General features: G+C 44.4%; 1 protein-coding gene across 3 annotated transcripts in view; it reads right to left on the reverse strand.

Moving 5' to 3' along the window:
- FLT3 (fms related receptor tyrosine kinase 3) overlaps window positions 1-14,240 on the reverse strand; it is a 53,325-nt gene that overhangs the window by 25,001 nt on the left and 14,084 nt on the right. For all 3 annotated transcript variants that reach the window (XM_036228390.1, XM_036228392.1, XM_036228391.1), the window contains exons 3-9: window positions 12,658-12,857; window positions 9,575-9,690; window positions 5,606-5,735; window positions 3,221-3,348; window positions 2,753-2,892; window positions 2,504-2,657; window positions 1,386-1,554 (exon numbers count right to left, since the gene is read on the reverse strand). In XM_036228390.1, coding sequence (XP_036084283.1) covers window positions 1,386-1,554; window positions 2,504-2,657; window positions 2,753-2,892; window positions 3,221-3,348; window positions 5,606-5,735; window positions 9,575-9,690; window positions 12,658-12,857 — 1,037 coding nt within the window. The remainder of the gene's footprint in view (window positions 1-1,385; window positions 1,555-2,503; window positions 2,658-2,752; window positions 2,893-3,220; window positions 3,349-5,605; window positions 5,736-9,574; window positions 9,691-12,657; window positions 12,858-14,240) is intronic.

The raw sequence follows: 14,240 nt of genomic DNA on the forward strand, positions 1-14,240 counted from the left end.
ACCTAACATCTCCATTCCTCAGTTTCCTCATCTGCGAAATGCAGCTAGTGATAGTATGTATCTGCCTCATACGGTTGTTGGAGAAAGTCTTGTTACGTTTTTATGAAAGCGGTTTCATATCAAGTGCCTGTCATAGTGCCCACTACACAGGAAACACGGTATATCGATTAGCTGATCATTATTATGAGGCTCATTAAGTCCAGCAATCATTTTAAATAAATAAAAAACAACTTTAGATGCTTTGCTCTGGGGCATACAGTAAGTGAGGAAATCACACTAAAATAAAAAGAAAGATGCAAAGATGCCCAACAACAGGAATTAGTTAAAACAAAATTTTCTAAAAAATGGAACACTGCGCAGCATTAAAATGATGATGTAACTAATGTAAGATATAATAATATACTTATTAACGTAGAAAGACAATATTTTACAATGAAAAATCAGGTTGTAAACGGCACAATTAATTTTCTGTTTGTCCAAAAACCTATATTTGTATATTTCTATCATGGTGGTTACCAAAAGTCTGAGATATAATGTCTGGAGGTGGGATTATGGGGGTTATTTCCATTTTTATGTTGAAGGCAATTTCAGAAAAAAAGAGTGAAGGGAATCGACCCTGGCCTGTGTCACTGGTCCAGCAGCTCAGTCTATTGCCGTATTTCATAAAATGAGATTCTGAGGATTAAAGGAGACAACCCACATAGAGGACTCTGCACAGCATCGTCTGGCACGTGGCAACAACCCAGGAAGTTTCTTCCGTTCTCAGTGAGTGCGTGTGGGTGGTACCTGCCAGCCGAGGCAGGCAGGGCTGGGTTGGAGCCCTGGTATTTCGCCGTACCCTGACATCTTTTCCTTCCTTTCTGTAAGCGCTCAAGGCTCATCATCTCCTTCAGAAAACAAAACAAAACAAACGAACAACACCCAACCCTAGCAAGAGGCTCTCCTGGCTTCTTAATCACACATCACTTATTGGTTCGAGAGCTTGCTTTTCTGTTTGTCCCAGAGAAGAAACGTGTGTCCCCACCTAGAACCCAGCCGAGTACCACACCGCTGCGACACATTGTCTCAAATTGGAAGCAATACTCTGGTGACTCAGAACATGCCAAGGAACCCTACTCAGACTCACAGGACTCTTTCAGTTTTGTGTGTGTGTGTGCGCACGCGCGTGTGTGTATGTGTGCATGCACGCGTGTGCACAGTGGCTTACACCTGAATTGATTCTATTATTGTCCATTTCTGTGTCCTCGCCTCTGCTGTGGGTTTGCTCGTCTTCGGGGTCAACTCGATAACATGTGAACTCAGAGCACGAAACCACCCTTCTGCTAAGGCAGACGGAGAAGCCGGGCTGAGACCGTGTGCGAGTCGAGATGCTCTGTTTGCCTTACCTGTACCCGTCGTCGAGGCCACTTTGTTCACAAGGAAAAGATTTTCGGGAGAAGGTCCACGTGCATCTGATTTGTGGATATGCTTTAAACTTGACAGAAAAACAAAACTCTTCGTACTGGTCAATTTCATAATCTTCCCTTGTTTTGGAAGCATTTATAAATCCCTTTTCTGTAACAACAACAAAAAAAGCATTTATAAATTAGATAACGGGATGAATACAGAAACATATCTAGACGATAAGTACCTTTTAACTCATGGGTCGAATGCAAGAAATTAAATTTGGGTCAAATTTAAATCACGCTGCAGGTCAGATTTGATAGTCCGACAAGAAACGCAGACATACCCCATCATAAGCCTGAGCTGGATGCCTTCGGAGTCACGATTCCTCTAAGAATTGAATGTAATCATTGACTCTTTTCCCCGAAAATACATATAAATAAGCCTACAGATTTTGCAGACAATTTCAGATGGTTGAAAGAGCTCCTTCAGCTCAGCTGACCACGTACAGAGAAGGGGTCCCCACCCAGAACCGCTCACAGTGACGCGTCCCACGTAAAACGACCTCAGGCCACAAGGAAAAGAACGCTCTAACCAGCAACACTCACAAGGTCTCCTGTGGAACCTTCCTTACGAGTGTGAATAAGGGAATGCCTTCAAATCTTCGCCTTTTCGTGAGGGCCGAAGGCTGCCACCGAATCTGAGATTACTTAAAGCGTGATCATTTTCAAATCCTCCATATCTCACCCAAATTTGAATACATCTAGGGGCTTGTCCGGCTCTCTCGGCCACTGCTCACTCCCTCTCTGTTAGTTCTTACAACAAGTTTTCATTAAATGCCGATTTTGTGCCAGGGTCCACGGGGTAGAAGGAATCACCCCTGCCTGACCTTACAAAACTCACAGTCTACCGGAAGACAAAATTCCACGCGATGCGCTAAGTAGGAAGACAGTGACATTCAAGCGGGCTCGGTTTAACCGGCCCAGAAGGGAGCTAGTGTCTCTCTCAGCGTTTCGAGTGCAACGTGAAGTTAAAATCATAACCGGCGGCACACACCTCCCAGTCAACACTGAAGCAACTAGAATTACGAGCGAAGAAAGCGCTGAGCAGCCCGCATTACCTATGACGGTGACCAGAGCCGACTGGCTTGCGTGCTTGGAAGAGTGGCAAGTGTAATACCCGGCATCATTTCTTCCCGCTGACGATATAAAAGCAAACAGAATCCGTATCATAGTTCTGTTTGTGGCATAGGTACTCATCTCAAAGTAGCTGCCCTAGGTGTCAACAGAACAGAGTGAATTTAATGAGTTCGACCTGTCCTATCGGGTCGCGGTTTCTGCATCTTCAGAAGGCAAACGCGGGCTGTTACCTCGGCCAGCGCCTTGTTTCCTAACTCCCAGCTGAGCCCGAATTTGTGGTTTACGTGAACGGCTTTGCACCTGACCCATAAAGGTTCTCCCACTTTCAGGAATAACTGCGGCAATGTGGTCCGAGGACTCTGATTTAGATCTAGAAGACAAAAAGATCCCGAGTTAGAAAAAAAGTGATTTTTCTCCTTCACCGCAAACTATATCCTGAACGTTCTGAAGATGTTCGAAGGTGTGAACGTCATCTCGAACGTTACGAACCTTTCATCATGTTATCAATCTTTAAAATTAGTAAGTTAATATATCTTTTATGATTTTATTAACTCTCATAGCAGTTATGGAATCCATTACAAGTCGATAAAAGAACTGGAGGATTTCAGAAGTCAAATGATTAGATTGTCACAGTTAGTCCCGGATCGTTTCTAAGGAATAGTCACTAAAAGTGGAAATCCGTAATGTTATGGTCTTACCTATTGTGAAGAGCTTCGTACACTCCCTCCCAAGCTTATTTCTTGCACAGCATTTTATGTCTGTGCCAAATAACTCGTAGAGTACGCTCGCCTCCTTTGTAATCACATCTGGGCTTTCTCCCTTACAGCTGCAATTAGAAAATAAATGCCATTTCACTAAACGCAGTTTAAAATGACAGATGATCGATGTACCGTATGATCCAGCAATCCCTCTACTGGGTCTTTAACCCCAAAGACTTGAAAACTCATATCAGAAAAGATGTTTGCACACCAATGTTCATAGCAGCATTATTCACAGTGGCCAGGACATGGAAGCAACTGAAGTGTCCTATGATAGATGATTGGCTAAAGAAGCTGTGGTACATATAGACAACGGAATATTACTCAGCCATAAGAAGAGATGAAATACAGCCATTTGCAACAACATGGATGGACCTCGAGATAATCATGCTGAGCGAAATAAGCCAGACAGAAAAAGTTGAAAATCACATGATATCACTTATATGTGGGATATAAACCTAAAAGCAACAAATGAGCAGGACAAACAGACAGAGACTCACGGACATGGATGATGGACTAGTGGTTTCCTGAGGGGAAGGAGGGGAGGTAAGGGGGAAAAAATGAATGACAAAAAAATAAATATAAATATAAATAAATAAAAATTAAAAAAATAAAATTACAGATGAATGTTCCGGAGAGGAACAAAGTTGAAGGTTCTAGGGCCTTTTAAAGAGTCCTTTACAAAGAGTCTATTTGAGAATGCAAAGAAGGGGACCGGCGAAAAGGTAAATCAAACCTAAATCTCTGTTTTCAGCAAAGTTCAGACGAGAACCAGTCAGTCACTCGTGACCTCAACTAACTAGAATGACGCTCGAGAGAAGTGCGTAATAAGATGGCTTTAACGTTTGTGTTTGGTGGCCTCCTTCTGTTGTTGTTTACAGAGAAAGGAAGAAAAGAAGCCTTGAGAAAGAAGACACGGCGGCGGGGGCGGGGGGAGGAAGAAAGGAAGCGTGACTCGATTTTAACGCGTCTCAACACGTTACGTATCTTTTCCTTGAGGCCGTAAGGGGACAGAGAGGCTCATTGCCAAAGGCGTCAGCTCTCCCAGAGCCAACAGGAGAGCTGAGCCTCGGGGTCACTCCTGAGGGACGGCGCCACGTTCCGGGACCTCGTGGGCCCCTCCCAATCCCACCTGAGCGGGAGGACTTCGGTGGCTCAGGAGTTCCCCAAAGCAGATGTGGCTTTTACTGTCTGTGTTCAGTCCCGTCTCGCTTCTGGATCACTTTGCTGAAGTGCATTCTTTTCTTTGTTTATGCATCATTCCTTGAGGTTTATTATTATTATTATTATTATTATTATTATTATTATTATTTTAGGACAATAATTGGGTTCACTGTAGGAATTTTGGAAAACAGAGAAAAGCCCAAAGAAAAGAATTTTAAATGGCCCGATTCCTACCACCCAGAGATGACAACTGTCATTAGTGTGTAGCCTTCCGATCATTTTATTTTTTCTATACACACATTTCATATCTATCTACAGGTGATCTCTTTTCCTTTTCCCTCGAAAATCCGGGATCATATTCATATCATCTAGTAACCTTTCTTATCTATTCTCCTCTTTAGTCCTATTTTTCAAAAAAAAAGTCATTTAGTAAATTTTAATTAGTTCGAATCGCATGAATTCTGACTTTGTGAAAACTTTTCTTACTTCGTGAAAACTTAGCTATGGCACATACAAAAAAAAACAAAAGTAAACAGTTATACGGTACCTACTATCTGCCAGGCACTGTTCTATGTGCTTTGCAAATTTCGATTCGTTTAATCAACCTAGCAATCCTTTAAGTAGGTATTTTCGACATCCCCATTCTTCTGATGAGAAAGGAGAGGTCGAGGAACTTGCCCAAGGCCACACGGGTAGTCAGCAAACCAGGGTTTGAACCCCAGCTGGATTCTGTGTCCTTCAACAATCATATTAAGCCACTTTTCCAGAATAAACAGAAGAATCACCAATTAAACATTCATTCACAGGGAAATTTCTTACTTAGAGGGAACTGTACGCTAAAATCCGTACCTTCTTTGTCCCCCGGCCAGATGCTCAGGGAGCTAACAATCCTATGACTTAAAAGCACTCTTACTTGTGTCATTTAACATCCGGGGAGGACTCTGTAGCTGAGGAAAACAATACAGGAAAACCCCAAAAGGGATCCTTACTAGAACATTCCATCGTCCTCCCTGGGCAGGCCATGCTGATCGCTCTCTAAGGAGCCCAAGTTGCCTGCTAACGTGGTGACAAGTTCCACCGTCCAGCCCGCGTGATGTCCACTACATGGGGAAAAGACCACAAAAGTAAAGGCAGGGGCAGCTACGTCCACACGTGCCGTACCTTCCACTCTGTGAGTCGCAGAACACCCATTCCACGGTGGGTTCTGGAATGCTCTCAGACACACACACCAGGGCGTCCTGGTCTTCCATTTTCCTGAAATACGGTCTCCGTAAGGTGTAAGGCAGGGCATCTAAGGCAGCGCAAATTACAAACATTTTAATATTTTTAGAATAAGTGTCTTAGCAGCCCCCCTCAGAAAAAGAACATCCTACATCATTAAAAAAAAAAAAAAGCTATTGTTTTACACTACAGCAATGTCTTCTGCTCTGCTCCAAATATATATAATAATAACATATCCCCTCCTCACTGAGATATTAAATTCAACCCTGGCTGAAACGCCAACGTCAGTATTTATCCGCTTAGCCAAGTTCTTCGGGCATTTCGTACATCTGTAGACAACTAAAGTTGAGTGGAACGAAGCCACGTAAAAATACGAATACATCGATACCCATAAGGAAAGGAAAATTGGAAATAACATAAAGTTGAAAACCCATACTAATAAAAAAAAATATGTAAATAGTTTGAGACCCAACTTTCTTCCTATAATTTTATCTAGATCTCCGTAGACATTGGTTGATTTAGAAATGATGAAATATAGTAGGATGGACTTAGAACTGGGACCAAGTGAGAGGTTGGGTTTAGACTCCTACTCACAGGGACCATCCTTCCTCGTCCCTCCCCCCTCCCCTGCCCTCCACGGTGCTTAACGTCCGAACTTTCTTTCTATTTCTTCTTGACCCACTCTGGGGTCAGGAGTTCACTACCTCCCTGAGACGTTTACTCCAGTTTTAATAAATCTTTTTTTTTTTAAAGAAAGTTTCCCTACGCTAAATTTCAATCTCCCTTTTTATAATAAATTTCAAAGTTATTATTTACTATTTTATATAGGTGCGTATATGTATGTATATACACACAAAAGAATATACGAAGTGTAAAATTTGGAAGCGTGATAATAAAAATGAACATAGCCGTGGGCCCACGCCCGACTCAATAACCGCAAATATTAATAAACATCTTCGAGTCTACTTTTATGTTTCTACCCACTCCTGACCCCAGGTAACCCGTCTCCCGAATTTTGTGGTTATCATTTCTGTGCTTTTAAACAGATCCTCCCGACATAGATCTACGGCCCTAAACAATGTGTTAGTTCGTTTTGCCCGTTTTTAGCTTCAACGGAGGGTGTCCCTCAATGAGCAGGGACACCTTTTTCTCTCCGCTTTCTCACGGTTTCATTCTCTCACTCAACCTTACGTTTTATGCTATACTTCATTCGATTTTTTTTTTCTTGTTACTGCTACGTGGTATCCCATCGGTGAATAATACGTTATAATCTTATTCCACTTCCTGGCGGGGGATGTCCGGATGGTCCCCAGTTTTCTGCATCCCCAGCAATGGCTCTCTGAACGCTGTGTACGCTCCTGCTGAGGCGGCGTGTAGGCATCTTAGTCACACGCCCAGCAGTGGTATACACGGTGTGAGCACGTTCCGTCTTACACACCGTGACGATCGCGTTTCCCAAAGCGGTTGCTCTAATTTCCACCTACACAGCAGGCTGTGAGGGTTCCCAGCACTCCATGGGCTAACCACATCGAATTTCCAACCACTTCATGGGTATAAAATGATATCCTGGTGTGGTATTAATTTGCATTTCTCGATTACTAATTGAATATATTTATTGACCATTTAGGTAACATGTTCTGAAAGTAAAATGAACACTCCTGTCTTTTGTTCATTTTTGTTATTGTTTTTTTTTCTTATTGATTTATAGATGCACTTTGTCTGTTATGACTATTAATCCTTTGCTGATTATGTGAATTGCAAATATCTTTTCCATTTCGTGGTGGTTTTTTCTTTCTCCCCCTGTAATTTCTGACCATCGGTCTCAATTCTACCTTCTAGAGAAATTTTTTTTTAAGTGTCATTTTTGCTTCCACATGACAATCTTTCATACATTTCAAGTCAGAAACCAAGGTCAAGGGAGATAATCACCATGCAAGGTATTCGAACTAGTCAGCCCGCCAGAAGAATTCCTTCTCCATTACCCGGCAACCGACCTTCTCCTCCCCCCAAAATAGTTCCTTCCCTATGCTTTACATTCCCAATTCCACGAGCTGCTCCCAACTTAGGGAATCCCAAGTTCTTCACGATTCTGGTTGCTCTGTTTTGTCAATATTCATCACTAACGCTGCAGAACTGGAAATAACAATCTTCCACGGATTTCCTGAACCCAGACATTATATTTTCATGAATGCTGCCAAGGTTCAGATCTCCTTTTTCAGCAAGCTTGCCATACCGTTGGTTACCACTGAGCTTGTGGTTTGCTAAACCCTTTCCTCTTTTTCACGTGGACTTTTGCCAAGTCTCTCCCACCTGATTTTTTTTGAACCCACCACCCAGCAGAATGCTAAAAGCAGGTTACAATTTACTAGAATGATTGTCGTTAAGTTTTTACATTGGAAATCTTGAGTGAAAAGAAGGTACCCTAAATAAAATAGGGACCAAGCATAGGCCCAGTTACCTGAAAGAAATTCGACTATAAACACTTGGTGACAACTGGGGAGGGGGACAGGGAACGAGACCGAAATCAAAGGGCAACAGAAGGTACCTCTTGTCTTTTGAGCCTCTAGGGCTCTGGTCCCATGAAGTTCAGAGTCCTTGAAGGGCTTTGCAGGACGAATTTTGATTTTTACCTACTTTTTGCCTTACTATAGAACCAAACACCCCAACCTCAACCCTGGGAATGTGACACTTTGTGAATCTAAACAGCCACACGTGCCCTTGCTGTTGGTAGCTTGGGCGGCAAGGCCCAAGCCTGGTGGAGCAGAAAGTGGAGACCTGGCCATACTCGGCTCTGGCCGGGCCCATCGCCACCCCGGGGGGTCCCTTCCCTCGGCTGCGTGAAGACAGCAGCATTGTGAGGACCGAGAGGGTGTATGCAGAATGCCCTCGGTGAGGGTTCCTCCTGAGCAGGGCACCCCTGGGGGCTGGAGGCGCACGCACCACGCCCCAATTTTGTGTCTTCCAGTCACTGACGAGGAGGGAGGCCCGGCAAGTTGGACCGATGGGCAGCCAGGGGACCTAATTTAAAATGGCACAAAACTGGGGTTTCTGAAACTGTCCTGGTCCCTAGAGGCAGTAGGGCCTGTGTGAACGCACCCACCTGTCACAGGACGTAAAGCGTTCGGGCACATGGCGTGATTCTGTACAATCGCCAGGCCCGTGCGCAACTGGGGGGCAACAAGGAGACACCCGCCGGAAGACACAGGCAGGTGGCATTTCCGCCAACCGCACGTCTGCCTCCCTGGTCACCGCTTACAGCGTGTGTAGTGACCTGGCCTCGGCGTACATGCAGTCGCCAATGCGTGGTTACTTGACCTCCATTTTTACGTTACTAAAATTGAATGAAATTAAGATTTTGCTTCCTGGGTCACGCTGGCCACATTTTAAGTGTCCGACAGCCACCTGTGGAAGGCGCAGACGCAGACATTGTCATCATCACAGAGAGTTCTCTCAGGAAGTGCAAAGATCTTACAAGCCCCTGAGGTATATGTACTTTGACCCCTATTTTATAGATAAGGGGATAGAGAATTAGGGGGCATAAGCAACCTGCCAACGGTGGTCACATCAGATCCAGAATAAGAACCTGGGACTGCTGATCCCAAGATCAAAATAAATATTCTCCATTTCTTCCCTGTCAGCCATCTGTCACTGACAAAAAAAAAAAAAAAAAAAAAAAAATTGGGGGCCTGGAAAGAGGAAAGAGGAAAGTCCTGGGCTTTTCAGGGTGCTCATACTGATAGTCCCCATGGGTCAGGCCGGAGAGTCTCGACAGATTATGAGGATGGCTGAAGATTCAAGCACATGTTGGTGGAGAACAAATGTCGTGTCCAGAGCAGATGGGGACAAAGCCCAGGGGTTCTAAACAACGTCGTGGCCAATCGCGAAGACCTAGTAGTGAGCTGCACTTACTTCTCATACTCACTGTAAACAATACTGTGTAATTGGTCGCTTCGCTCTGAATAAAAAGTAGGTATTCTCCAGCCTGGGTTTCTGTCATTTTCAAAATGAACATGGAAACAACTCCCCTGAAAAACAAGAAAGAGAACTGGCTATTTCGGAAAGCGTGTGAAACTAAAAACACAAAATTTCACCTTGAGTCACAGGCGGTGGGGCGGCTGCCGTACTCCCTCTCTGACTGTGGGCGCGGACGGCCGCTCCGTGAAGGACACAGCTCGCGTCACGTGCCCAGCACTCAGCCTGCGACTCGTTAGTCTGACCTTGACTTCCAACCAGTCCCTCCCTCGGGAGCAAGGGGCCTGCATTCGGGCACCTCCGCCTCGCGCTCCCCAAAGCCCCTCGTGGGGGGGGGGATCTTACATCCAAAAACACAGAGGCTTGGTGGCGTGTCCGCAGGGGCAATGGCGGACCATTCCCTTCAAGGACAAAGCACGTCCCACAACCACACTCTCTCTCTAGATGAAAGAGCTCAAGGAAAATCGGACACGAGGTATTTTCCTATGAAGTAATAATACATCGACATGTCGCATGGATGTGAGGAGGAAGCTGTCTCAATGTCTGTATTTTTAACTTTTCAGATGTTTCGTAAAGATATATTTGGCCAAGGAGGTTCTCTTCGGAGAAACAGCTTTGATGTGTGTTTGCTGATGTCTGTTCTCATGAAAGCCTAAAATATTCTCTAGCAGTTCGCTGAGTGAGGCCGGATGCGAGTGTACACCTTCTGGCTTCAGCCCCTTACTACCCAAAGTGCGGCCTTTCTTCCATCATCTGGGAGCCGACAAAGATGCAGACTCTCGGGCCCCGACCAGACCTACTGGACCAGACTCTGCATTTTAACAAAATCCCCAGGCCACCCAAACGCACACCTCCACGGCAGGACCCCGAGCGACAGAGTTCAAGAGTATTTGTGCTTTGAATGATGGACCTAGAGGGAGATTATGCTGAGTGAAAGAAGTCAGACAGAGAAAGACAAATACCACAGGATTTTACTTCTACGCGGAATCTAAGGAACGAAATAAACGGACAAACGAAACGGAAACGAACTCATAGATACAGAGAACATTTCGATGGCTGCCGGATGGGAGGAGGGGTTGGTGGGTGGGTGAAAAAGGGGAAGGGATTAAGAAGCATAGACTGGTAGTTACAAAATATTCACAAGGATGTAAAGCACAGTATAGGGAATATAGTCAGTAATCCTGTAATGGCAATGCGTATTGGAGGGATTACTTCATAAACCACATAAATGTCTAACCATCATGCTATACACCTGAAACTAATATAAAATAATACTGAGCATCAACTCTAGGTGAAAAATAAATAAAAATTTAAAAATAACCAAATTTTTAACCTAAAAAAAAGAGAATATTTGTGATCATACTCATATTGACAGTAAATTAGAGGTTATAGATTTGATTTGTTTCTGCAGATTTTTGGTAATGTGCCTTCTTCCCCTGAAACACTTGCTCTCCTTGTATCATTTGAATATCGTACAAAATTAGAGGCAGTTATCAAAGCTTAGGTGTTGGATCTTTCTGGCTACAAGTCAGAGTCCAGATAAAGTTTTCACTAAAAATGTTTTGGTACTAAGTTAGCTAACCCACACAAGACCTGTGACTTTGGCTAGCCAACGGGCCCGCCTCTCCTAAAACGAAAAAGACCACCTCTCACTGAGTGGAAGAATCCTACCTTTTCACTCTGCTTTTGGGTCGCCATCCAGTCAGAACTTTGGTGCCATTGAGGTTTAACAAGATCATTGGAACATTTTTAAGTCAAAATTCTTAATAGGAGAGGGTTTTGGTTCAACTCCAAGACAAAGGTAACCGAAAAACAGAAGTGAGTAATACAGTTTCAAAAGAGGAAAGGAAAATAAATGTGTTCCGAGATTTAGAAGCAAAGTTCAGAATTACAGACACCATCCTGAAAATTACTTAAGAGTTTACTTGATCTTAAAGAAACAAATAGAGAAACTTGGTTCTAGTCCATCCCAGAGATGATCCCCCACATCTGATTCAAGCAGCCTGACCGATACCCCCATTAGGGTACTGGGTGTCATTTACTGCCTTGTTTCTACAGCTACGGGGCCGCCGGAACACTCCCCGCACGAACGAAGAATTAGTGAACGAGGAGGCTTAGAATTATTTAAATGGCCCGTGGCACTTGCTTCCTGTCCCTCTCTGGTCTCAGTGAGAGGACAGAGTCAGCGAGGGAGGGCAGTAGCAAGGACAGCAATTGGGACAGAGTCGGGTCCGGGCTTTGATTTCAATCCACGACTCTCGGCTGAGACGCTTCTCTGGGTCATGAGACCAACGTTCCTCTCACGCAGATCGATTTCTCACTAAAATGTCGTATGGATGTCATGTTGCAATTCTGCTTGTCATGCTGCGAAACCAAATAGGTAAAGCCAAATGTTCCTTCCCCAAGCATTTCCCAAAAAGAAGCTTCTCGTACTGTGACCAGAATGGGATGAAAACTTTCTTTTCATCTTTAAGACAAAGTCCAATTAAAAAACAAGACTCCTTAAAAATGCCAAATAGTCTGTTTACTCTGCTTTACATTTTACCAGCTACTACTCACTGCTTTCTTAGGCCCTGACTATACCTCTATATCTGTATGTAATTTTTTAAATTAATGGTCTTTTTTAGAGCAATTTTAGAGGTACAGAAAAATTGAGCAGAAGGTACAGAGAAATCCCACATACAGCCCCCCTGCCCAGGCTTCCCTCTTATAAACTCCTTTCTAGGTGTGCTGTATTTGCTACAATTGGTGAACCAATATTTATATTAACTAACAAAGTCGATGGTTTATGTTGGCTTCGCTTTTTGCATTGTACATCCTATGGGTTTTGACAAATATATCATGTTGTGTATCCACGTCCTCACTGTATTTTTGTTCATGATTTCGCTGGAGATCAGTGTTACGATGGACAGGTACATAAATTTGAAAAGAAACTCTAAACGAAGCAAAAAGCATTTTGACGGTGATGAAGTCTTCCTCCCAAAATCCTTAACATCTGCACATCTACCATTCTCCCTTACCTGTTTTGCGAATCGAAGTGTGGCTGGCAATTCAGGGAGCTGTGTTTAAAGACCCAGAGACAGGAAATGTCCCCTGGGGTGCTGACCAGCACTTGGAGCGTGACGGATGCGGACGCCTCGACCTCCAAAGCTGCTTCATAGACCGTCCCTGAGCTCCCGGTCCTCAGGGCACAGCCGAGGTCTTCTGGAGATTCTGACGGCTGTGTCACAGAAGGGAACAGCGTGAATTCACGACAAGAGCGTGTTCAATGAAGTCTCATCTCAGCTGGAACCTTGACCAAATACACGCATGCCGACACACCGCACACCGTGCCCAAGGCGTCAACGCACGTCATAACCCATTGAAACGGCCCATTAACTGTAAGTCTCTAAAGGAACTATAACGTAAGGCCGCACTACTGAAGTGTTTTACAGGCTGTGAAGGGTTGAATCGTGTCCCCCTAGAATTCGTATGTTGAAGTCCTACCACCCGGTAGCTCAGAATGTGACCTGTTTAGAGATGGGGTCTCCACAGAGGTCATTGAGTCAGGGTGGGCTCTGCTCCAGTTTGACTGGTGTCCTTCTAAGAAGAGGAAATTTGGAGACGTGCCACGTGAACGTGAAGATGTCACGTACAAGCCGAGGAGAGAGGCCCGAAACGGACCCTCCCTTGGAACCTTAAGGAAGAACCAACCTACTGACATGGAAAGCCCAGGTTTTTAGCTTCCAGACCTGTGAGACAGTAAATTTCTGTCTCTTATGCCACCCGGTCCGCGATACTTTGCCACGGCGGCTCTAGCAAACCAATGTGCAGACCACAATCACAAAACGTGTAAATGTTTTCGTGATTATTTGTATGCAGATAAGAATCTACACAGTAATAGTAAATTGGTATTTGTGTTAGAGGGAATTGAAAAGCCAAAATATTTGCTGGGCGGATATTCCCCAGAGGCTCATTGCCTCCCTGCGCTCCTTGCCCGCTTCAAAAAGTCGAGATCTATTAAGAGGAGGGTGTGATACCAACTTCTGCTCCTGGGCCCCTGACACGCCGCATTGCTTACACACACACGCACACGCGCGGACACACACAAAGCTTCGTTAGGGGAAGAGCAGGGGAGCTCGTCTGCTACTGAGCTCGAGTCGTATTTCTGGTTCTATTTGTTCACTTATTCGGTTAGTATCAGGTAAGTTCATTCGGTCAGTATCTGATAAGGCGCTAGATCATCTGCTGGGTGCTCTGGATCTAGAGAGAAAAGAGTTTTCTTAAAGAGTTTTGAGTCTAGTAGGAAGAAATAAATAAAACACGAAGTGAAATACAAGGTGTCCCATAAAAAGATACGAACTACTGTGACAGGTAACTTTAAATGCCCCGGAACGTCAGGAGAGGCAGAGGTGGCCTCCGAACGGGGGGTGGGGCGGAGGAGGAGGGGGGCACACCTTACCGAGGTCTAGCCATAGAGCTGAGTCGTAAACGATGGGTGTAGAATAAAGTTTTTTGAAAAACTGACATCTTAGAAGAAAATATCTGCAACTTATATTACAAATAAAGGACGAATACCCCTGACATGCAATTCGTGAAAAGTGAGGGACGCCGAAAATCACAG

The sequence above is a fragment of the Rousettus aegyptiacus genome, unplaced genomic scaffold (genome assembly GCF_014176215.1).
Source record: "Rousettus aegyptiacus isolate mRouAeg1 unplaced genomic scaffold, mRouAeg1.p scaffold_m13_p_11, whole genome shotgun sequence".
Lineage (NCBI taxonomy): Eukaryota > Metazoa > Chordata > Mammalia > Chiroptera > Pteropodidae > Rousettus > Rousettus aegyptiacus.